Source organism: Schistocerca americana, chromosome 3 (assembly GCF_021461395.2).
Source record: "Schistocerca americana isolate TAMUIC-IGC-003095 chromosome 3, iqSchAmer2.1, whole genome shotgun sequence".
Classification (NCBI taxonomy): Eukaryota; Metazoa; Arthropoda; class Insecta; order Orthoptera; family Acrididae; genus Schistocerca; species Schistocerca americana.
The window spans coordinates 247,654,180-247,679,970 of record NC_060121.1 but is presented as its reverse complement, the minus strand read 5'-3'; the positions used below and the strand labels follow the sequence as shown (position 1 = coordinate 247,679,970).

At 41.8% G+C, this 25,791-nt stretch overlaps 1 protein-coding gene across 3 annotated transcripts in view; it reads left to right on the top strand.

Annotated features, from left to right (window-relative positions):
• LOC124606205 (monocarboxylate transporter 5) overlaps nucleotides 1-25,791 on the top strand; it is a 163,654-nt gene that overhangs the window by 109,785 nt on the left and 28,078 nt on the right. For 2 of the 3 annotated variants that reach the window (XM_047138177.1, XM_047138175.1), the window contains exons 6-7: nucleotides 9,872-10,105; nucleotides 20,132-20,387. In XM_047138177.1, coding sequence (XP_046994133.1) covers nucleotides 9,872-10,105; nucleotides 20,132-20,387 — 490 coding nt within the window. The remainder of the gene's footprint in view (nucleotides 1-9,871; nucleotides 10,106-20,131; nucleotides 20,388-25,791) is intronic. The other variant, XM_047138176.1, reaches the window with a different exon arrangement.

Below are 25,791 nucleotides of genomic sequence, written 5' to 3'. Positions count from 1 at the left end.
TGCTGAAATTTGCTTTGCAGACGTTGGTTGCGATGTCTTGCTGATTGTTGCTGAGAGAACAGAATAGTGTGTCTGCTTCAATATTTTGTGTGCCGGGAATGTGAACAATCGTAAAATTAAATTCCTGCAAATAAAGTTTCCATCTACTTAATCTGTCGTGTGTAAATTTAGCCGAAAGTAAAAATTGTATCGCTCTGTGGTCTTCCATAAAGAAAATGCCTAAATCTGGTAAAAGCCCGTACAACACATAATGTTTCAAGTTCTGTAACAGAATAATTACGTTCAGCAGGTGACAGAATGCGAATTGCAAAAGCGATGTTTTTAATTACTGTACAACCATCTTCTTCAATTTCCTGAAAAATATGTACGCCTAAAGCGGTGTTAGAACTGTCGGTGGCAATAGAAAAATTTCTAGTAAGATCTGGGTGCGATAAAAGTGGTGCATTCAACAAGGCTTCTTTCAGGTTCACAAATTCAGAATGTGCTTGCCTATCCCAGGACCAATTAGTGTTTCTACCTGTCAATCGACATAATCTAGGGGTGTCTAAAGCAGAGTAATGAATAAATTTACGAAAAAAGTTAATTAAACCCAAAAAACTGCGTAGTTGTTTCTTCGTCGTAGGAACGGTAATGCCACGTGAAGCTTGAAGTTTTTCCGGGTCAGGCGCAATGCCTTCTGCTGAAATTACATGTCCAAGAAATTTTATGGAAGTTTTGCCAAAGTGCGATTTACTGAGATTAACTGTGAGTCCTTGCGCACGAAAAGTTTGCAACAGTCGTTCAAGAACCAGATTGTGTTCAGACCAGTTAGCTTCTGCAATAAGAATGTCGTCTACGTACGTTGTGATTCTGTCTTTAAGCTCTGTCGGAAGTATTGTATTCAAACCGCGAATAAAAGCTGCTGAAGAAATTGTTAAACCGAACGGTAATTTACAAAATTGATAACAGTCACCAAAACAGAGAAATGCTGTGTACTTTCTGCAGTTCGGATGGAGCTGAATTTGCCAAACTCCAGATTTAAAATCTAATGTGGAATAAATAGCAGTACCATGAAATTTCTGTAGAAGTTCTTCTAGTGTCTGTGGGCGATCTGTTTCATTTATAATAATGTCATTGATGTGACGCGAATCAAGTACGAGGCGAAGTGAACCATCTTTTTTCTTAACAATATGGAGCGGGTTTATGTACGGACTAACTGCCGGTTCAATAATTCCTTGGTCGAGCATAGCTTGCAATTCCTTCTTAACCTGTTCTCTATGAATATACGGAATGGGATAATGCATGGCTTTAAATGTGTCATGCTGTTTAACTTGAAATTCATACATAAAGCCGGACATAGTACCAGGAACGTTGTCAAGAACTGGAGCTTGCTGTAAGAGAATTTTGTGTAGTTGCGTGCGTCCGTCGTCTGTATTTGCACTGCTCTGTTTAACTTTATCAGAAATCATCTGTAAAACGTCATAGTCGGTTTCGTCTGGAGTATTATAGTTGTGTACGTATGTATCTGTGAACAATGTGGAATTACAGTCTATGTTACGTGATGCGGAAATGACCTCTGTACAATTAATTGTTTGTTCTTCCGCAGATAAAGAGTGCTGAAATTCTAAAGCCAGTTATACATTTTCATCCTTCAACATTAAATAGGAATTTTGAAAGTCAATAACGGCATCGTGTTGTACCAGAAAATTCGTACCTAAAATAATGTCTGTTGTCAACAAGCGAACAATCCAAAAATTTGAGTGAAACGTATGACCTGCAATACAAAATGATAAATGTGTCTGTAATTTTACGTCTTCTCCTTTACTAGATACTGCTCCTTTTACTTTCGTTTTGCCTAATGGTAACGTAGGATAAGTATTCTCTTTGTTACACTCGTTGAAAGTTTCTTCATTTATAACTGACATAGGTTATCCAGAATCGATTACTGCTGAAAATTTAGATGATCCAATTTTAACTTCGATGACAGGGTGTGAAATGGTTTTTTGAACAACTGGTCTTTCCTGCAAAAGAGTGTCTCGGATGTCGTCAAAAGTAATAACATTTTCGTGAACAAGATTCTGTGTATCTGAAGTATTGCTCACGTTGCTGGAAGATTCAGCCTGTACTGTATCTAGTCAAATTCTATCTGACGTGTTATTATTTTCGGGAGGCTGCTGTGGCATTTCGACTATTTGAACTGTTCTGTTATTTCTTCCAGACGTGTTACGCTCTGGATGATACCTACCGTCTGGTTCATTCATGATAATATGTTGTTGCTGATGTTCTTGCTGCTGATAAGACCTACTGTTATTAAATGTACGCTGAAAATTGTGCTCATTACTTTTACGTCTGTCATGATAGTCATTTCTATACGGTGCATTGCGATAGGAATTGAAATAGTGTGTTTTCTGTACGTACTGATTTCCTTGTTGCTGTGCATTACTATTAGTTGGGGCCGACGCTATACGCGTACGCGGCGAAACATTAAAGCTTGACTGACTTTGTGTACTACGTTGCTGGTTAGGTATGCTAACCAGTTGGTTTTGTTGCTGTTGTTGGGAAAAACCTATATTGTTACCAACACGTGGTTCCTGTTGCAGATAATTTTGACGATACTGATGATTAAAATTTTGTCTGTTATTAAAGTTCTGGTAGTTTTCGTTCCTGAAGCGTCTATTAGCTTTCCTATTCAAATTGCGTGGCTGATCGTAATTGCTGTATGTTTGTTGACCTTGGTTATTATATGAAAAATTTTTGTTTATAAAGGAATAATCCGATTGCTGCACTTCCAAAAGCTGTAACAGATCTCTGAATGCCGAAATATTTTCTTTTTGCTGACTCGTTAAAAGTGACACTCTTAATGATCGTGGCAATTTAGAAATACATAACTGAATAAGTGCAGATTCACTATATGGTTCACTTAAGTACTGGTTTTGTTGGACCATGTGCTCAAAAAATTGCGTGACACTGGGAAAATTTGAGTTCTCATAATTTGGTAAACTAATTAGTTGATCCTTAATTCCGTGCTGTGTCGTCTTCGACCAATACGCTGACAGAAAAGCGTTCTGAAATTCTCCTACCGAATAGCATTGTCTCACGATCGGTCTCATACGAGTTGCCGGTTCGCCTTCCAAAAAACTGCAAATGAATTCAAGTTTGTGCGTTACAGGCCAAGTTGGTGGAAAAGCAAAGCTAAATTGTTGTATCCAATTCAAGGGATGAATCTGTGTTCTGTCATTTTTAAATACTTTAAATTTTCTCATGGACAGAAAATGCTTATAATCAAAATTATCGTCTCTGTACGTCTGAACAGGTTCAGGATTGTATGAGAATCTATTTGTCTGTGACTGTTTGGAATCTAAGTCGCGTACTCTCTGTAAATTACCCAAATTATACTGACTGTGGGAGTGTGAGAAATGTTCGGAATGTGCCGTATGCTGTGACGTGTTATTAACTGAAATATTTTTTATCTCTGTCACTTCTTGTTGTAAAGTTGACAATTTTCTACGCAATGTATTATTAGACGAATCTATCTCACTGATTGTCTGCTGTAGATTTTGGAATTCAGGTGTTTGATTAAACGAAATCGGTGAAGTATCGTCTGATTTGCTGTCATTATTACATTCAATAACGTCAATACGACTGGCCAATTCATCATATTTTTCAGTCAGTATTTTTACCTGATCCTCGTTTTTAGTGTCAGAAGCATTAATTTGTTTTTGTATTTTACGTGTGGTTTCGTTCAATTTTTTAACGTCAGCTTTGATGACATCGGAATCCTGTGTTAGTTCTAATTGTTCGAGTCTGTCGGTCACTGTTTGAAAATCTACTGTGTGTGTGTCTGTTTTTAATTTAAGATCGGAAATTTCATCACGCAATTCGGTGTTCAACTGTTTGATGGTATAAATTTCGTCTGATACTGTAGCGATATTGTTGTCTACGTACGTTTTTGCTTTCGCAAACAATTTACGTTTATCTTCCTGTCTCTGTGCAGTAATTGTTTCCATGACTTGTCGCTTTACTTTATTTTGTTCCTGTATAAATTTACGGAAACGCGTTTCACTGTTTTGTAGGTGGTGATTAAAACGTTCGTCAATTTGACTATTCTGTTGGTCGAATTTCGCGTCTACTTTTGCATCCAGTGTGCGCGAAAGTTCTGCTGTCATTAATTTAAACTCGTCGCGTAACTGTGTTGCTTTTTCAGAGCATTGTTTACCGACTGCACTAATTTCGTCTCTAAGTGATTCTGTTGCAGCTGTTTGCATATCCCTTAATTCTTGCGCAACAGATCTAATTTCTTCGCTACTTTTCTTAGCACAAGCCTCAATTTCCTCACGTAATTTTTCTTTATTATCATGACATTGCGCGGCAACAGCTGTAATTTGTTCACTAAGCTGTCCGGAATTGTTGTCTAATTTTTCATTCAACTGTTTGGAATTGTTGTCTAGCTTTTCATTAAGGTTGTCTTGTTTTTCATTAAATTGTTTATTCTGTTCACTAAGTTGTTTGAAATTTTCATTAAGGTTGTCTTGTTTTTCACTAAGTTGTTTGTTCTGTTCACTAAGTTGTTTTAAATTTTCACTAAATTGTTGTTTGAGATTCTCGTTTTGTTCCTTCTTAAACTGTAGAAATACTGCCATAATTTGATCCAAGCCAAAAATAGCTGATGCATTCTCTGTGCTGTGTGATGGTGTATAGGCATTTGTCACGTTTTCTGTAACCATTTGGTCATTCTGTAATTTTTGAAAATGTTCGCCAATCGGATGTGCACTGTTAGTCACTACACCGGAATCAAATAAATCTGTCGTACTCTGATTAAACTGTTCATTTTCGTTAAAAAAATTTGTCTGTTCATTACGTAAATTTTGCAAACCGGGTGTGTCAAGCTGGGCAGCGTTCGTTGTAATAGAACGTCCCGCGTCATCGATTGTCGTCAAATTAACAGAGGACACAATTGAATTCATTTGTTCATCATTAGGATAAAAATCATTATTAGTGGTCGGTACGCACTGATTGTCTGTAAATCGAGGATTGTCATCATTACACTGCGTGTCGCAAGTACTATCGGTCAAATTATTAGAATCGGCTATTTCACTCATTACACATCGCGATGTACTGTTAACAGTTTTTCGCAGCATTTCTCATAAATCAAAATTATTCACAAATAAAACAAAGACAATACAAAATCCAACAAACACAAATACAACAAAGAGCAACAAATTGCCGACGATCTGTGGAAGAAAGAGTGACAAATTAGTAAATGCGTTGCGCCAGATGCAAACTACATTTAAGTAATTAAGAGCAGATATATGACTACTTCTCAGAAGATTCACAAAGAAATACGATCCTGGCCGGATGTCGCCAAGTGTAACCTCTCTGCAAAAATTATTAAATGAAAAATGTGGAATGGAGCCAAGTGTAACCTCCTCACACAAAAATTAATGAATGATAATTGACCATAAACTCCACAATAATATTGATTAAATAATGAACCATGAACGAAAAGTAACCTCCCAACAGAAATAAAAATATCTGGTAAATTTTATAAGGACAGCAGCGCTGACCTTCGGCCCTGTATTCTGAATAAAAAAGCAAAAATTCTTACCTCAATAAAACTGCGTATATATCTGCTCTTATGCAAAAATTTTTTTAGCACAGCTTCGTGCAATGCTGGCGTATATTTTTTCTAATTCTTGGAAGGAATGATCAAGGAATGGAAATATTCTTTAAATTGAAATGAATGCTTTTCTTTAAAAAATTACTTTATATTATGAAAATTATTATTGGGGCATCTTTTTGGAACAAATTAAATTACAAATAACATACATTATTAAATATGCGCAAGGCTGCTTCTTTACCTTCTACAACAATACTCATCCTCCAGAGTCCTGATCAGAGTCGCGAGCAGAGCACACAGCCGACGCATGCCGACTCCCGCAGGCTACTCCTGTCCACTCGCTACTAAAGCCGACCGACTACTACTGCAGACCGACTACTACTGTATCCGACTGACTACTACTGCCGACTCGCGCAGACTAGCGCAGGCTCGCGACAAGCAACAACTAACAATAAACTACTCTCTGGTCAGAGATTCTGTCATGCCTCGCCCATCGCCGGCGAAGCATACGCCTTACACGGTAAACAATCCGACGCTTTCCGACTGGGCGTCACAGGAAAGACATGATGATCAGTATTTGTTTGGAGTGACTCCAAGTGCATACCGCAAAATCTAAACTGAAAATATCTGCCGAAACTCCAGAGAAAATGCGCGTGACGCCCCTTAGAAGGGACATCAGGTTCATTTATGGTCATACAGAAGGCCGACTTCATCTTCTTCATCTTCTCTATCTTTCTCTCATTACTCCCGTTTCTTTCTGCTATATGTCCTGCCAGATATTTAAATCTGTTCTCCTTTTGCACAGTGGCTTCTGGTGTTTTTGCAATTCCTTGTGGTAATCAATGACTTTTTCTTGTTATAGGGGATATTCAACCCCCCCCCCCCTCCTCTTTTGGGTATCTTGATTAAGTTGTCGAATTTTGCCGCTGCATCTTCTTCCGTCTTACTTGTTATAGCTACGTGATCTGCACTTGGGCTCAGCTGTTCTTTCTATCCTCTTCGTGCGTCTTTGCTATTCCCGTTTTCTCGTTAATTTCTCTCCTTTCTCTCATCATTTCACCCAGTGCTGAGTTGAACAAAACTGGTGACAATGGACCCCACCAGCCTTGATCTCACACTCTTCCGATAGTGCTTCTCACAATCTCACTCTTGCCTTTGTGTCTGTCAGAATTTCCGCGTTGACTAGTTAGTTAGTTATTTTCATTTTCTACGAATCATTTTGCACGATAAATCGTTATGATGTGGAACAAGTCAATACATTCGCATCGCTAATTAGTTTGTAACTATGCTACCTTCTGAATACTTATGAGACTTTTTTTAGTATGAAGATGTGAGTTAATAATTCCTACACACCACCTCTCAAACATTACTATAATGGAATGTCTTCTACGGAATCGAAGGAGTTGTCAAGTAGAAACTTTTTCAGTTTGTTTTCAAATTGTACAATGTTATCTGTCAGACATTTTATATCCCCAAGGTAAGCGATCAAAAATTTTAGTTGAAGCGTTGTGCGCCCCTTATTGTGCTAAAGAAAACCTTAATTTGGAGTGATGAATGTCATTTTTTTCTGGTATTGTAGTTAAGTACATCATTGTTCGTTTTTAACTGTATTGGATTATCTGCAACAAATTCATGGCGGAATAAGTATACTATGAAGCAGTAGTCTGAATGCTCAATTACTTAAACAGATGTCTACAACATGATCGTGGGTCAGCATTATATAATATTCTAGCATTATATAATATTCTTGCAGCACGGTTTTGAACGATGAAGACTTCCTTGTTTAAAGATGAGTTTCCCCAAAACTTCACTCCACATAATATTATTGATTAAAGATATGCAAAATGTGTCAATTTACTGATCTGTCTCTCCCCAAGATTTGCAATGGTTGTAAGTGCAAATGTGGTTGGTTCCAAAACGTGTTTTTCTCAGTTAAAATTCTCATCAGTATGGACGTTCAAGAATTTTGGAGTTTCCGTCATATTTATTACTTCCTCACCGTTTGTTACCCTTATCACTGGTTTAGTATGCATGGATGTGCAGAACTGAATATGTTGTGGCATTTGCGGAAAATGATTCAGTGATATTTTTAAGAACATTGTTACCATTTGTTCTGTTTCTGTAATGTACGCCTGGATTAATTATAATACTAGCGTCATCTGCAAAAACAACTAATTCTGATTTTGTATATTAGACGGAAGATGGTTTACATATATGAGGAACAATGAAGGACCTAATACTGAGCCTTGGGGAAGCACATACCTGATTTCTTTCCAAACGAAATAACATCCCTGTACCATAATGGTCGAATTATTAACAAGGAAAACTCCCTATCGCACCCTCTCAGATTTAGCGGTAAAATGGCCCAGTGGATAGCCCATCAAAAACTGAAAACAGATCTAGCACGAAAACAAGAAGAAGGTGTACCGAACTGTGAAAAAAGAAACAAAGTAGAAACAGTGAGCGGTCCAAGATCAGGATATGCAACATAGAGCGACATGCAAGACCAATGTTGTCGTCACTGTCTGGTCACCAGCTGGTCCCAGCGGAGGTTCGAGTCCTCTCTCAGGCATGGGTGTGTGTGTTTGTCCTTAGGATAATTTATGTTAAGTAGTGTGTAAGCTTAGGGACTGATGACCTTAGCAGTTAAGTCCCATAAGATTTCACACACTTTTGAACGTTTTTTTGTCTGGTCACAGTGTTGGACTACAAAGCGGGAGATCCGTGTTCAAATCTCCCTCATGCGCATTTTTTAAACAAATTTATGAACTGTTCGTCCGATCATTGATGTGTCTGTTCTCCTTCCGTAATTGGCAATTATACTACACACTGGTTATAGGATAAGATTCATGTGGTCAGGCTATATTACCGTCGCAAGTAAATGTGATGAACAGTGACAGCAGGCGAGACGCCTCGTAGACCTCTCACAGAAATGAAAACAGCAAATAAACTCGTTTGTTGATGTTTGGTTTGTGGGCTGCTCAACTGCGCGGTCATCTGCGCCCATACTAAGTCCCAACTTTTTCGCAGTCCAATTTCTTAAACAGTCCAATCTAGCCACTGTCACGAATGATGATGATGATGATGAAATGATGAGGACAACACAAACATCCAGTCCCAAACCGGCCGGGAATCGATCCCGGGATCCCGTGATGCAGAGGCAGCAGCGCTAGCCACTAGTCCACGAGCCACGGACAAATATACTGGTGTGAACTATGTTCCGACGAAGGAATTAAGGAGCTAAAACTTCCAAAATGGAAAGAAAGAGACGTAACCTGTGGTATTCGTGAAGAACAAATAGGACGTACGTATGTCTGGAGGTCCCTTTGTTACACGTCACTGTTGCAAACACGTTAGACCGCGATACAGACACAAATTTGAATACAGCGAACTGACACGTCTATGACGGGACGGACAGATCATAATTTTGTGGGAAAAAAAAATGGGCACGAGGGATATTTGAACTCGGATTTCTCCCTTGTCTGCCCGACATCGTCACAACATAACAACGACGCTACGGTCTTCCAAATAGCTCGATACTGTACATGTTGGTCTTGGATCTGTCACTGTTTTTCTTTTCTTCTTTTTTCCACAGTTCAGTATACCTTCCTCCTGTTTTCGTGCTCGACCTGTGTTCATTTGTTGAAGGGCTATCCAATGGGCCATCTTAGCACTAAATATAATGGGGGAGGGATGGGGAGTTTCCCTTGTAAGTACAAGTTTCTGCATTCTTTTGGCTAGATGTGACATTGTCGATTGGTTGGCTATACCATCAATCCCATAAAACTTCAGGTTGTCTAGGGGAATACTGTGATTCACACAATCATGTGCCTTAGATAGGTCGCAGAAAATACCAATTATTATTTTAATAATTGTGAAATGTGGTGATGGTTCAAATGGCTCTGAGCACTATGAGACTTAACTTCTGAGGTCATCAGTCCCCTAGAACTTAGAACTACTTAAATCTAACTAACCTAAGGACATGACACACATCCATGCCCGAGGCAGGATTCCAGACTGTAGCACCTAGAACCGCTCGGCCAGAAATGTGATGAGTGAACATGCAAATGTAGTAGAGAAACTCTTCTGAAATCCAAACCGTGATTTGCTAGCGATATTATCGTTTATTGTTGGCACTATTCTAGAACACATCACCTTCTCAGAAATTTTGGAAAATGATGTCAGTGGTGATTCCGATCGATATTTCTACGTGTTCCCCTACCTATTGGTCATGAAATCTCAAACCAGTGTTATGCGATGTGACTTTGATTTCAGCAGAAAACAAAAACGAGGCGGTGGAGGAGAAGAAGCTGGAGGTGACAGATAAGGAGACTCCGCTGGAGAAAGACAAGGACGCGGAGAGGCAGCCGGACGGCACCGCCTCCCACAGGCGCCGCACCAGCACCGTGTGCTCTGTCGATGTTGACCCGGACATCGACTCGCACTCCGTGTACGGCTGGGAGACGCCCGCCACCTCGCACAAGGCCTTCGGCTCAACGCTCAGCGTCAGTGAGTACGCCCCCTATCCTCTTCAGTGGTAACCATCACCGAACTATTGCTAAACTGAAATTACTTCACTCCTATGCCTTTGTGTGTACTCGTATACTGCCCACACACAGCTGCAGGAAGACTTCCATATGTCGTCAGCCATACGTCAACAAGCTGTACCCGTGCTTTTATTATGTACACTCCTGGAAATTGAAATAAGAACACCGTGAATTCATTGTCCCAGGAAGGGGAAACTTTATTGACACATTCCTGGGGTCAGATACATCACATGATCACACTGACAGAACCACAGGCACATAGACACAGGCAACAGAGCATGCACAATGTCGGCACTAGTACAGTGTATATCCACCTTTAGCAGCAATGCAGGCTGCTATTCTCCCATGGAGACGATCGTAGAGATGCTGGATGTAGTCCTGTGGAACGGCTTGCCATGCCATTTCCACCTGGCGCCTCAGTTGGACCAGCGTTCGTGCTGGACGTGCAGACCGCGTGAGACGACGCTTCATCCAGTCCCAAACATGCTCAATGGGGGACAGATCCGGAGATCTTGCTGGCCAGGGTAGTTGACGTACACCTTCTAGAGCACGTTGGGTGGCACGGGATACATGCGGACGTGCATTGTCCTGTTGGAACAGCAAGTTCCCTTGCCGGTCTAGGAATGGTAGAACGATGGGTTCGATGACGGTTTGCATGTACCGTGCACTATTCAGTGTCCCCTCGACGATCACCAGTGGTGTACGGCCAGTGTAGGAGATCGCTCCCCACACCATGATGCCGGGTGTTGGCCCTGTGTGCCTCGGTCGTATGCAGTCCTGATTGTGGCGCTCACCTGCACGGCGCCAAACACGCATACGACCATCATTGGCACCAAGGCAGAAGCGACTCTCATCGCTGAAGACGACACGTCTCCATTCGTCCCTCCATTCACGCCTGTCGCGACACCACTGGAGGCGGGCTGCACGATGTTGGGGCGTGAGCGGAAGTCGGCCTAACGGTGTGCGGGACCGTAGCCAAGCTTCATGGAGACGGTTGCGAATGGTCCTCGCCGATACCCCAGGAGCAACAGTGTCCGTAATTTGCTGGGAAGTGGCGGTGCGGTCCCTACGGCACTGCGTAGGATCCTACGGTCTTGGCGTGCATCCGTGCGTCGCTGCGGTCCGGTCCCAGGTCGACGAGCACGTGCACCTTCCGCCGACCACTGGCGACAACATCGATGTACTGTGGAGACCTCACGCCCCACGTGTTGAGCAATTCGGCGGTACGTCCACCCGGCCTCCCGCATGCCCACTATACGCCCTCGCTCAAAGTCCGTCAACTGCACATACGGTTCACGTCCACGCTGTCGCGGCATGCTACCAGTGTTAAAGACTGCGATGGAGCTCCGTATGCCACGGCAAACTGGCTGACACTGACGGCGGCGGTGCACAAATGCTGCGCAGCTAGCGCCATTCGACGGCCAACACCGCGGTTCCTGGTGTGTCCGCTGTGCCGTGCGTGTGATCATTGCTTGTACATCCCTCTCGCAGTGTCCGGAGCAAGTATGGTGGGTCTGACACACCGGTGTCAATGTGTTCTTTTTTCCATTTCCAAGAGTGTATATTCCTGTACAGGAGAGACGTTTAATTGAAAGTCGCTCGCCTGTAGTCGGAAGATAAATAAGATATTGCGTGCCTGTCCGAAAGACATCGTGTTTCTTAACAACGTAGGCACAGGCCGTGAGACGTGCTCGGACAGCTTGTAACTAACCTGTTTCTACGGGTTATTACGTTAAGATTAGGGTCGCCACCGACTCTAACCATACAACTAATCAAAGGTTTGGCCGAGTCGGAAAATAAATTAATTTCATCACAGACCAAAAACTCATAAAAATGCATACGTCGTGATATCGCTCATAGAGGATGCGATTTAATTAATAGTACTGCCCGTGCACTGTTCACGAGAATCAAACATTTAAAATAAACTAGAAAATGTATGAACACTGTACATAAGATCAGCTCTCAGCAACACACCTGAGTCCGCAGCTCGTGGTCGTGCGGTAGCGTTCTCGTTTCCCGCGCCCGGGTTCCCTGGTTCGATTCCCGGCGGGGTCAGGGATTTTCTCTGCCTCGTGATGACTGGGTGTTGTGTGATATCCTTAGGTTAATTAGGTTTAAGTAGTTCTAAGTTCTAGGGGACTGATGGCCATAGCTGTTAACTCCCATAGTGCTCAGAGCCATTTGAACCAAACCAACACACCTGAAAATAAGACTTAATCTAAAGCATTTGTTTTAAAATAAAAGGGGAAGCTAATCACTGGACCTGTGCGTAAGGAAACGCGTTGGATGTGCTAACGGAAAGCTATGAGTTGAGTGGCTTAGGTGCAAAAACGTAACCTCGGAACACAAGAGAAAATTTTGGATAAAATCATTTATTCCTAAGATATGGATGTGAGGCATGTACACAATTCCTGATAACATTAAATCCTAAAACATTAAAGAAAAGCATCGATACATTCACCGTTATAATCTACACCTAAAATCATTGGTGTGAATCATTCATACAACTGCTGTTGCCTGATAACTTATCGCAATAACTCGTAAAGCGGTACACGTTTCGCAGTACACCAGCGCGCCCACGTGGTTTGTGGAGACGCAATTTCTAGGTATCGTGGCCAAGTTGCAACACTATCACATCACACAATCATGAACAGTTAACATTCTTTAAAAAAAAAAAAAAAAAAAGAAAAAAAAAAAAGCATGAGATCGGACAGTTAGTGGTGACGGTAGCCCAACAATCTCTAATGTTCTACCACGTGGTTGGCTCCCCACGGACGATAGACACATATTACGAGAGGGCAAAGCTATTAATATTTAGAAAAACAAAAGCGTGTACAGGCACAGCTGAAGGCAAACAGATATTCATACAGAAGCGAGTGCTCACTTCTTATCGACACCTTTGTGTGGCGCTCTTCCGGCCGATCCTAGTCTGCTACAGAAATTTACTAAAAGAAAAATCTGCCAAAGTTTTGCATTCCTTGCAGCGACAAGGCAAAGCATTCTTTCAGAGTTGGAAAGCGAGACCAAAAGCTAAAAGGTCTCCTCTCGCCAAGTAACAACACGCCACGCGGTCAGTCTAACTCAGGGCTTCCCAACCTGTGGTCCGCAGACCCCTTAGGGGTCCGCCGGCTCTTTCTAGGGGGTCCGCGGCCGCCTTTCACCAAATCGTCTAAAATAATGAGTAAAATTATTGAATAAAAATGTGAAAATCAAATTCATCACTATTTTTTTTTCGTGTGAAAAACATGTGTATTTTTACTTCAGGTCGTATACCCAAGCAGCCTTTGCGGTTCCTATATGAGAACGTATACACAGTTTAGTGCCGGAGAATGCGACTTCTCTGATCGACTGTTTAGCGACAATACGGGGGTCGTTTGTGCGCTGGCTCACGGCACTAGATGCGCTGAAACCTTTTACGCATGCGCGGAGCGAGCTTTGTCGACCAATCACATCGCTCGCTGGCACGTATGCGGCTCCAGGCACCACTAAATGTTAAACTTGCCTTGTCAGTGCACTACCTATTTCATAAGTCGATTTTTGACCAGTGTATTACTACTAACATGGATTGGTGGCTGAAGTCAGGATCATTGAAGAAGGCTGCAGTTTCTCCATCGCCTTCACAACAAGGGAAGTTTCCAGTTGAAATGAATGATGAGAGAGGACGATCAAAGGAAAACTTTACATACATTTGAACATTTTTCTTCGGATTTCACGAAAAACCACACACACACTCACACACACACACACACACACACACACACGACTGTTACGAAATATGCATGCTCCTTACATAACAGTAGCCAAATAGTGGAAGTGAACAGACCATAAGCGACAGCTTGTCAACAGCGAACAGTTTGGACGTGACGTTGATTGCTCTTGGAGGAAGACAGGTCCATCGCGTGAAATTTCAATTACCAAGTAATTTTAATCAGGCTATAGTGTGTTGAACAAAGGGTGTAAATCCACTAGTGTCTGGATACAGTGAGAATTCCAGTTGGATCGTTAATTTCAAGTTCTTTTCATTCATCTCTAAACCAAAGACTATTGATACTTCGGGGGAGGGGAGGGGGGGGGGGGGGACATGGCACCTACATTAAGAAGCTTTCAGTTCCCATGGGTTTCGCTCTGAAATTTGAATTTACTGTGCTCTTGACTGACTAGGGGTCCGCCATGGATTTTCGACTGAAAAGGTTGGGAAGCCTTGGTCTAACTCACCCTTCTTCGACTGGAGCACAGCTGTGGACGCTTCCCGTACCGGCGGCAGACTGCCTCCCGCTTCTTCTCCAGCCTCTTCCACGCTCCGCGTGGCCCGGAAAACCCAAAGATGCCACTTCCGCCATCAACCTAACGCAGGTGAATTTCTCACAAGTAGCGCAAACCTCTTTGCCTACTTGACCACTACGAGAGTTGTCTTTTCTGTACAACTGCTGCTGAATCTGTATGACTATCGCTGACTTTCTGCAGCAGACTACGCCACCGTCTAGCAACGTGACACACAACCACATTCAATCACACCACTATGAGACTTATGAGAAAAGAGAAACAAGGAAAAGAAAGAGAAATGCTAGTGAAAATGGGCTACCGGACTAATGAAACGTGGCTACAGGACCCTTTCAAGCTTAATGGTAAGGCGACCGCTCGCGATAAGCCTCAATTATAAGTTAGAGACCCGATCCGGCATAAATTTTCATAGTCGTCATTCCATTTTGCAGCTGATGATTGTCCATATTCTCAACTACAAATAAATTTAATGTAATCTGGAAGATGGTGGCACTATTGGAGGTGGTATGCCGTTGCATTCCTCCGGCCTTTTAACTGACTTCCCCAGTTACTTGTAGGGGACATTCATATTAATTTGGATGCCGAACTGTGCGTCTCGGCATTTTTTAGATTAAAAAACATTGCTGTAAGTAAAAGTAGTGAAAAGTGACAGATGAAATTCCTAGAATGGACTGGAGATTGAACATGAGATATGTGGATCTGTAGACCGGCATTTAACCAGTGAGCCACGCTATTCTGCAGCGTGAAGACAACACGAATCATAGTAATTGTAATCTGTGCCCCTCTAAACTTCGTTTCCACAGGTAAACACTTAATATCCTATACCTTTCATCTCTTCCTTCATAAAAGACTCTGCATCATTTACTCCTCTTCTCCTGCTTTGGAAAACGAGATAACATAAGCTCAAAAATTGTTCAAATGTGTGTGAATTCCTAAGGGACCAAATTGCTGAGCTGAGGTCATCAGTCCCTAGACTTACACACTACTTAAATTAACTCAAAAATAACTTATTCTAAGAATAACACACACACCCCTGCCCGAGGTAGGACCCGAACCTGTGGCTGGAGGCCGTGACATGGCACCTCAAACCGCGCGGCCTCTCCGCACGGCTAAGCTCAAAAGCTCAGTCTGTATTTACAGGTCATTATAATATAAGCTTATTTTTGAAGTTCTTTCCGCTGTTTAAGTTTGCACTTTACTGCTAATTTCCGCTGTAAGGTAAGAATCACGGCCTTCCATAATTAGTGAGCCACTTGTCCTGTTCTATGACAGGGATTTGTTTCTCTTCATTCAGACCGTTAAGGGTCTACTACTTCCTGTATTGACTGCAGTCCTCTCATACACAGCATGTCTTCCAAGCCAAACCACCTCCAATAACTGGCCGCAGGCAAAAAGACAAGCATGGCTATCCCTTCTTTCTCAAGAGCTGGAATCTAGAATTAAGACAAAAGTGCTCTTGTTACTTCGAAGCACGTTCTCTTACTCTGTATCACTTTTTTCCTGAACTTTTTATTGCTTGTAGTTTCTTAATAACTGCAGTTTTGTTACTCATTATTGAAAAACGGCAGTCGTACGTAATTTCGCTGTAATCGTAGAAGAACCAAAGAAGTATATGAAGATAGTAACTGTTCTCGGAAGAACAGATACCATTGATGACCGTGCAGTTTCTCTAGAATAAACGATAATTAATTCAAACTCTCAGCTGCTGACAGGTGTGGTTGATATACCTCGATGGGGACAGCTGAAAATGTGTGCCCCGACGGGACTCGAACCCCGGGCCTCTTGCTTACATGGCAGAGGCTCTATCCATTAGAGCCACCAAGGACACAGATGAATACCGCCACTACAGGGACTTATCCCTTGCACGCTTCTCGTGAGACCCACATTCACAACTGTCTACAGTCTACATAAGTAATGTTCCTAATAGATATTTGCCCATCCACTCAGTACTCGCGCCAGCTAAGGTGACGATTCCCGTAAGAATTCGGGCAACCTGTGCGCATTCGCATCGACGAAGATCAATGGCCGGGTAATCATTTACCTATATATGAAGATAGTAACTGTTCTCGAAAAACAGATACCATTGATGACCGTGCATGGGCAAATATCTATTGCGAACATTACTTACGTAGACTGTGGACATTTGGGAATGTGGGTCTCACGGGAAGCGCGCTATTTATCTGTGTCCACGGTGGCTCAGATGCATGGAGCGTCTGCCGTGTAAGCAGGAAATCCCGGCTTCGAGTCCCGGTCGGGGCACACATTTTCAGCTGTCCCCATCGAGGTATATCAACAGCACCTGTCAGCAGGTGAGGGTTTCAATTAATTATTGTTTACCCAAAGAAGTTCTAGAGCTTACAAAATTTTCCTTTTGCAATATTTCGTACGAAGGAACGAAGTTTCCATTTTTTATGAAATGAAATGATCGTACGAGGAAGACGAGATGAATGTTCGTGTCGTTATATCGTAATGGTATGTCTTCAGCAAAAAATACGGACACCTTCTTTCCAATCTCTAATGTTACGTTTATTAAACTATTTAATTTCACAAATGCTGAAAATAAGTAATATAATACGTATAGACTCTATGACAAAAAAGGGCGCAACACGAAGAATTATCCGAATTGGACGGAAATAGCTAGATGTGATGTACATGTACAGACAAAATTACAATTTCAGAAAAATTGGAATGATTTATTCAAGAGAAAGAGCTTCACAAACTGAACAAGTGAATGATGCGTTGGTCCACGATCTGGCCCTTACGCAAGCAGTTATTCGCTTGACATTAGTTGGCAGATTACTTTTGGATACATTGTGGGAGTATGCAGTGATCAATGTTATTACAAATATTTACCATCAAAAACAGTCTTGATCACAAATTATTTATTTCGGTGGCCGGTTTCGACCACAACTGTGGTCCTCTTCAGACCAATGAGTAAGAACCTCCTTCTGGTGGTAAATCACTACTGACTAGCGGTTTCCCACCGGAAGGAGGTTCTTACTCATTGGTCTGAAGATGACCACAGTTGCGGTCGAAACCGGCCACCGGAATAAATTATTTGTGATGAAGACTGTTTTTGATAGTGAATATTAGTTGACAGAGCTATTGGATGTCCTCCTGAGGGTTATCGTGCCAAATTCACTCCAATCGGCGCTTTAGATCGTCAAAATCCCCAGGCGGATGGAGGGCCCTGCCCGTAATGCTCCAAATTTGGGAGAGATCCGGAGACCTTGCTGGCCAAGGCAGGGTTTGACATGCACGAAGACAAGCAGTAAAAAGTCTCTCTATGTGGTACCGGGCTTTATCTTCCTGAAATGCCAGCTCAGGGTGGCTTGCCAGCAAGGGCAACAAAACGGGGCGTAGAACGTCATCGATGTACCTCTGTGATATAAGGCTGCTGCAGAAGACAACGAAAGGCGTCCTGCTATGAAAGGAAATGGCACACGAAAGCATCACTCCTGGTTATTGTGCCATATGGCGGGTGATAGTCACGTTATTGTCCCATCGCTGTCTAGAGCATCTCCAGACACGTCCTCACTGGTCATTGGGGCTCAGTTCGAAGCGGGACTCACCATTGACCGCAATTCTACTCCGGTCAGTGAAATTCCAGGCTGAAGACGTGTCTGGAGACTCCCCAGACAGTTGTGAAACACCAACCTGACTGTCGCCTGCCATACGGCTGCTGACAGTAAGCTCTGCGTTAATTTCGAAAACGCGAATTGTAGTTTTTACCAATTCAGATAGGCACCGGAAACCGGGGAGAATGTCATCCGATCCAAGGCAGAACATGTCATTAGTACCGGCATGAGCCTCTACATGCAATTGGATGCACCTTGTGCTCTTCATGGCATCTGGAAGGACCAGTTTCACGTCTGGGATGATGACTCTCCAGTATGCACACAGAGTGCACACTGGATTTCTTTCACAGGCGTACCCCAAGGTGCACCATTATGCGCCTAACATTAGAGCTCCCAGTTACTAGCAATCCCACCTTCTGTGAATGCCCGAATCTTGCAGGCTGAGAGCCTTCCTCTATTACGAGACAAGCGACTACATCTGTCTTAGGATTTTTGTTAGCCACAGCCTGAAACCTGTTTGTCAGACGAACTGCGGAGGCTCTTCGATCGCCGCCCTCCAAACTCTTTCGCCGCCTGCCACACCTTGAAATGATCTCCCGTTCCACCATAAGTGAGCGGCCAACCTTAGAGCGGGCAGTAATCGTTGTGTTGTATTTTTTTTTTCCACATTTTTGTCTACGCTTATTGTGTATCATCAATATGGACAAATGCAATGAATATGGATGATACGATACTCTATGGTATTCTGCGGTTTGAATTCACTCTGTTTTTTTTTAGAAGTTGCATTGATTTGATTTTGTAAATGATACTGACAATATTATACACATGTATAATGCATTATTCATACTACAACTTCTCCCGGATAATTATTTTGTTCAAATTGCACAAGAATTCCACCTGACGTAGTGTAATAATGTTGACTGCAAGCTGTGTTCATATCACTAAAATTACAGATCGTACATCAGAGCTTTTATAATTTTTGTCTTCGATGGATATCATTATTCTTATCAAATTGATCACGAAAAGGAACCACAGAATACCACCCGCACACAACACTGACGTATACTACCAAAAATATTTTTCTCTGTGATTCGTCCGTAGTTTAATTGTGGCCTCATACATCAGCAATGAAATCTTGTTCAACAGTAAATACCATCAGCACTGTTCTTAGAAAATGCAGTCTGATTCTATTAATTTTTTCTTTTATAAATAGAGTTCAGTACCACCGGTGCACATTTATTTCTTACACGTCCGTCTATTGTTTGCAGTATCAAGTAATTTAAATTTGCCGCTGTGATAAAAGTGAAAATGGCGGTCAATAAAAGATAGAGGATTTCTTTTTTAATTAAGATTTTCCTTTGCTCAATAAATAATTAATCATTTAAATTGATGCCACCAATAAAAAAAATATTAAATTGTTTTGCAAAGTAGTTTAACACAAACCCATGCTATTTTCAACTAGAAGTACAGACGAAGTTGCTATATAATCGCAACTAACAATGGCTGCGCTTCCTGCAGCTATGATAAAACAATTAACACAAAATTATTATTAAAAGAGGAAGTGAATTTTCAATAATTAGTCATAAATAGTTTTAACGCATTTGGCTCTATTTGTTTTTAGCAGCAAATGAACATAAAAGTACAATAATTTTACATTGAATGTTTTTCATTCAACAGACCTCAAATCGATTCGCGTCTTGTGTCGGCGACGTACATCAGAAGAAGACGACAAAAGGGTACAAAACAAAAGAAAAGAATGACATAGATTAACAAAGAATGTGAAACAAATATTGCTTCTGTTTTACATAATTATCATCTTTTTAAGAAATAATTACATAATTGAATGAATATTATTGAGTTACGTAATTTTCCACACGTTCATATTCCACTCATAATAATACATATATATATATATATATATATATATATATATATATATATATATATATATATATATATCGTGGATGTTATATTCTCCGTCAGTCACCACCATCCAGTCGACTTCTCACCCACGTCCAACCGCATTGCCCCTCCCCCATATTTCGCCGAGAGGACAAGAATTCCATTTTCCACTGATTACAGCGATTAACAAATGGTGTGCTGACGCTGAACGTGGCTTCTGCCTGCAGGCCAGCGGCGGATGTCCCTGCAGCGCAGCGTGTCGGTGGCGGAGGAGGAGCAGCGGCCGAAGCCGGCCAAGCCGTGGTGGGCCTCCGCCTCCGTGGAGAGCGTCCACCTGGGCAGCAGCGTCCGCATCTTCGACGAGAAGCCCTACCAGAGGCTCCCCACGGTAGAGCCAGCAGCAGCCCGCGAGAACCACGTCGACGGCAGCAGCAAGGACGCGGCTGCTACTGCCAATGGCATTGCTGCTGGCCCACCCCCACCGTAAGTGGTCGCAGCTCTCAACTCTAGCTGCTCGAAGGAGTTTAACGCTTTCTGTGCCCGTGCTTTCTTGAGTGAACTGCAGACAGCCAAGCCATGTCAGATTGAGGTCTACCTGTAGTTTACCATGTGTAGCGGTATGAAATGAGCCTTTTCTTGTGAAAATGAAACACTAATTTTGAATTGAAAAGTAAAAACATTTTAAAGTACTGACCATTGCTTTCTATGCATTTTGGCCATCTTTCTGGCAATTTGTGGTCACCACGCCAATCGTCTTTTGAAGCAAACCAATCAGACACCCAAATTTCGACTTCTTCGTAGGAATCGAAGTGTTCCTCAGTCAATGCGTGTCCCATCGATGAAAACAAATGGTAGTCGGAAGAGGCCAAGGCTGGGTGGGGTAGCAGCTCGCAGCCAAGTGTTTTTATTGTATCCTGAACCAGTTTTGCTTTGTGTGCAGGTGCATTCTTGTGTAAAAAAATTACTCTGCCATGTCTTCTGGCCCATTCTGGTCTTTTTTCGATCAATACATAGTTCAAATTCATCATTTTGTCTGTAGCGATTAGTATTCACAGTTTCCCCGGATTTTAGAAGCTTGTGATACACCACACCTTTCTGATCCCACCAAACACAGAGCATTGTCTTCTTGCTGAATCGATCTGGTTTTGCAGTCGATGTTGATGGTCGTCCCGGATTAACCCATGATTTTTCCCGTTTAGGATTCTTAAAATAAATCCATTTTTCATCGCCAGTAACAATTCGATGCAAAATTGATTTTCTTTCATGTCTTTGAAGCAAAATTTGACAAATGGTTTTTCGGTTTTCCATCTGTCTTTCATTCAACTCATGTGGCACCCAGTCTGGAACCGCGTGACCGCTACGGTCGCAGGTTCGAATCCTGCATCGGGCATGGATGTGTGTGATGTCCTTAGGTTAGTTAGGTTTAAGTAGTTCTAAGTTCTAGGGGAATGATGACCATAGATGTTAAGTCCCATAGTGCTCAGAACCGCGTGACCGCTACGGTCGCAGGTTCGAATCCTGCATCGGGCATGGATGTGTGTGATGTCCTTAGGTTAGTTAGGTTTAAGTAGTTCTAAGTTCTAGGGGACTGATGACCATAGATGTTAAGTCCCATAGTGCTCAGAGCCATTTGAACCATTTTTGTGGCACCCATTTTCCACACTTTTGGATCTTTCCAATAGCTTTCAAACGGCCAGAAATTGTTTGTTCTGCAACATTTACCATTGCTGCCATTTGCTTCTGACTCAAAATATCATCTTCATCCAATGTTGCTAACAATTCGGCGTCTTCGAACTTTTTTGGTGGTCTTCCACGTTCTTCATTTCTTACATCAAAATCATTATTTCTCAACCGTTGAAACCATCTTTTGCATGTTGCTTCTGATAGAGCATGATCACAATATGCCTCGACAAGCATTCGGTGCGACTCTGCAGCACTTTTTTTCAAAAGAAAACAAAAAATTAATACTTTCCACAAATCAACACTTTCTGGTACAAAATTCGACATTGTTAACACGATGAAAACATATGATGTTGTTTGTTCCATGACATGATGTATACTAAAATATCCTTGACAGATTTCATACCAACCAAACAAAAAACAATTAAGGCTCGTTCACAACAAATGTTCCCTATCGACACATTTCTATCTTAACGCTCATTTCATACCGTTACACCTTGTAGTTTAAGTAATATTAAGGGAAACCCCCCATTAATAATGTAAAATCCCAAATCCCCAGGTTCTGTGGATATAATTACTCTGTTTGATCAAAACTATGTGACATTATTACTGAACTTAACAAGGGGTGTGTCCACCCTTCACCTTTATCGGGGCTTCAACTCTGCTGGAGAGATTTTCAGTTAGGTATCGGGATGTCTGCATAGGAATGGCAGTCCATGCTTCCTCAAGAGCCGAAACCAGAGAAGGTAGTGATAATGGATGCTGGGGTCTGGAATGAAGTCCACATTCTACCTCGTATGAGATCTGTTCCATTGGGTTCAGTTCGGGACTCTGTGCAGGCGAGCCCATTATAGGAATGTTACAGTCCACGGACCGATGCGTAATAGATGCTGCATTAGGCCAGGGTGCATTACTTCCGAACTGTTCCTCAGTTGTGCGCAACACACAACGCTGTAAAATGCGTTCATATCTTTCCTCATTTAGCATTCTCTTAAGCGCAATAAGGGGACCAAAGCCTAACACCAAAAACCTCCCCATGCCATAACACCACCTACTTCATACTTCATTATTGTCAGTATATGTGACGGCAGTTAACGTGCTGCAGGCGTTCGCCGATCTCAAACCCTTCCATCTGATTGCCACTGTCCAATGGCGTAGCTGTTCACACCACATCAAGTGTCACTTATCAGTGACATCAGAGGAAATGCTCGACTATCGTTCCCCATTCTTTTCACACCTTTCAAGATCCGATTTTTTTCTGGATGAAGGAAATCCTTTTGTGCTCTAATGCTCTTAGGTGATCTTTCATGATTTTAGTTGCAACATTTATACAAACATCTGTACTCATTTTCAAGATACATTTCGTATACTTGGCTTCTTTTTATTGCCTAAAATAATTAGTTTCAAAACATTCACTAGTGTAGTAAATAAACTGGTCATTCAATAACTATCATGCAAAATGACAATAATAATATTCAGTCATATAGCGGAATGTAAATATTTGGTATTCAAACCTCAGTATGATCTCAGACAGCAACGAAGACACACTCCTATAATTCTGTGTGATTCCAAAAAATGAACAAAGGCAGATGTCCTGTAACATGACAATGAACAGTCTACAAGTACGGTACCGGACATCGGAATGTAGGGTGAGCATAATGTCTTTCTTTGATGACAAGAATGTATTTCTAAGGATCAATGCTAGGTACAGTTATGCGGTTTGTTACAGCTGGCAGCTTTACTCGTAACAACTTTTATGAACATGCTCTAACATGTAGCATGTAACATGTGACGTAGTAGATAGTGTCGGAAGTTCCATGCGGCTTTTCGCGGATGATGCTGTAGTATACAGAGAAGTTGCAGCATTAGAAAATTGTAGCGAAATGCAGGAAGATCTGCAGCGGATAGGCACTTGGTGCAGGGAGTGGCAACTGACCCTTAACATAGACAAATGTAATGTATTGCGAATACATAGAAAGAAGGATCCTTTATTGTATGATTATATGATGGCGGAACAAACACTGGTAGCAGTTACTTCTGTAAAATATCTGGGAGTATGCGTGCGGAACGATTTGAAGTAGAATGATCATATAAAATTAATTGTTGGTAAGGCGGGTACCAGGTTGAGATTCATTGGGAGAGTTCTTAGAAAATGTAGTCCATCAACAAAGGAGGTGGCTTAAAAAACACTCGTTCGACCTATACTTGAGTATTGCTCATGAGTGTGGGATCCGTACCAGATCAGGTTGACGGAGGAGATAGAGAGGATCCAAAGAAGAGCGGCGCGTTTCGTCACAGGGTTATTTGGTAACCGTGATAGCGCTACGGAGATGTTTAACAAACTCAAGTGGCAGACTCTGCAAAAGAGGCGCTCTGCATCGCAGTGTAGCTTGCTCGCCAGGTTTCGAGAGGGTGAGTTTCTGGATGAGGTATCGAATATATTGCTTCCCCCTACTTATACCTCCCGAGGAGATCACGAATGTAAAATTAGAGAGATTAGAGCGCGCACGGAGGCTTTCAGACAGTCGTTCTTCCCGCGAACCATACGCGACTGGAACAGGAAAGGGAGGTAATGACAGTGGCACGTAAAGTGCCCTCCGCCACACACCGTTGGGTGGCTTGCGGAGTATAAATGTAGATGTAGATGTAGATGTGTTCTGTTTGTTGTCTGTAGAGCGTCTAACCGATACGCAGTTTCTCTCTGTGTCTTTGTCAAGACGTCTTGTGTCATCGTTTCTGCAGCATCTCGTATCGGTGCTGTAAGAATTTGCACTACAGAAACTGGTAAACTGAACACCTTACCCATACCGGCAACATAAACCCTTAACGAAGTCAAGAGGGATTGTTTTTGGTAATTATGGTGGCAATGAAGCTGAACTATCTCTACTGATCCATCTATCTGAGAAGCAGCGTTGCCAACTTTTCACCGTTACTGGATCGCATAATTGCATCTAAATTATCGTACATTTCGTTGAGGGATCGTACAAATGTACGATCTACGATATAAAATCCGTTTTTGGATGTCATTATCTATTCACTAAGAGTAAGTCAAGTTTAACACGATAACTATTACAGTTAGACAATAGGTATTTGTCTTGAAGCTGATGGCGCTCAAATATTGCAAATTTGTTTATCCGTTATTCGGAAATGATAACACTTAGCGACTTCCAACAAACTTCACGTATAGCTTCAAACCTTTACGAAACTTTTTTTCTCGCTGACAGCCCCCACAAAACGATGGAAGAAAAAAGTTTATTGCTTACTACATTTTCGCTGTTCCCGTGGCCATACTTCAACTTCTGCCATTACGTTTTGATTTTTTGCTTCTTTACAACTGATGCTATTCGCAACACACTTTGTAGACAGTATCTACATACATTACTGAATGCACCTTTAAAATTATATCACTGTACAACACATAGCTCAGGAGGTTAGGACGTGACAGACACTTTGACGTGTCAGAAACTATATTCAGCTTACACTAGTGTGCAGTAAAACTTCAGCAGGAGTGACGTTTTAATTTATCACATCTTTACTATTAATCCCATTCGCAACACATTTAGTATATAGAATCTACATATATGACTGATGCAACTGCAACGTAATATCACTGGACAGCAAATATCTCAGGCGATATGACGTCAGAAATAATGACATGAGTCAAAAACGCGCTTCTGCTTAAAATTAAGGGCAAATTGCCTATCCTACAATCATCCGATATATTATAATGAAAGTCGTTAGCGACTTCTGACGAACTTTAAGCATAATTTCAATCCATTTCCAAACTTTTTCTCGCTTACAAGCTTGTCGTCTAGAATAATGAAATTAGAGCGCTAGTATGATTGTTGCAGTGCATTGAGATGAACTCTGGGCCGGCCTTGGCATGGGCTTATAAACTCGTTCCACATAAAAATAGACGAGTCCCATTATTTCACGTTAGCTTCTCCACATTTTAATGCTATTGATCTTAAATTTTTTCTGTTAGGAAACAATTTTTAAAAATTAAATTTGATTCAAAAAATTATATTAAAATACTATTTTGTTATCTGCGTACCTTAGAAGACGACTTAAAAACGGAACGCATCATCATCATCATCTGGAGGGTCGGAACAGAAGAACTGGATCTGCATGGCCGTGAATATAACTGAGTTTTTTTCCATGCTACTAAGTGTATTTTCGGCAGGAACAAAATTTTTGCGTGAGCGCC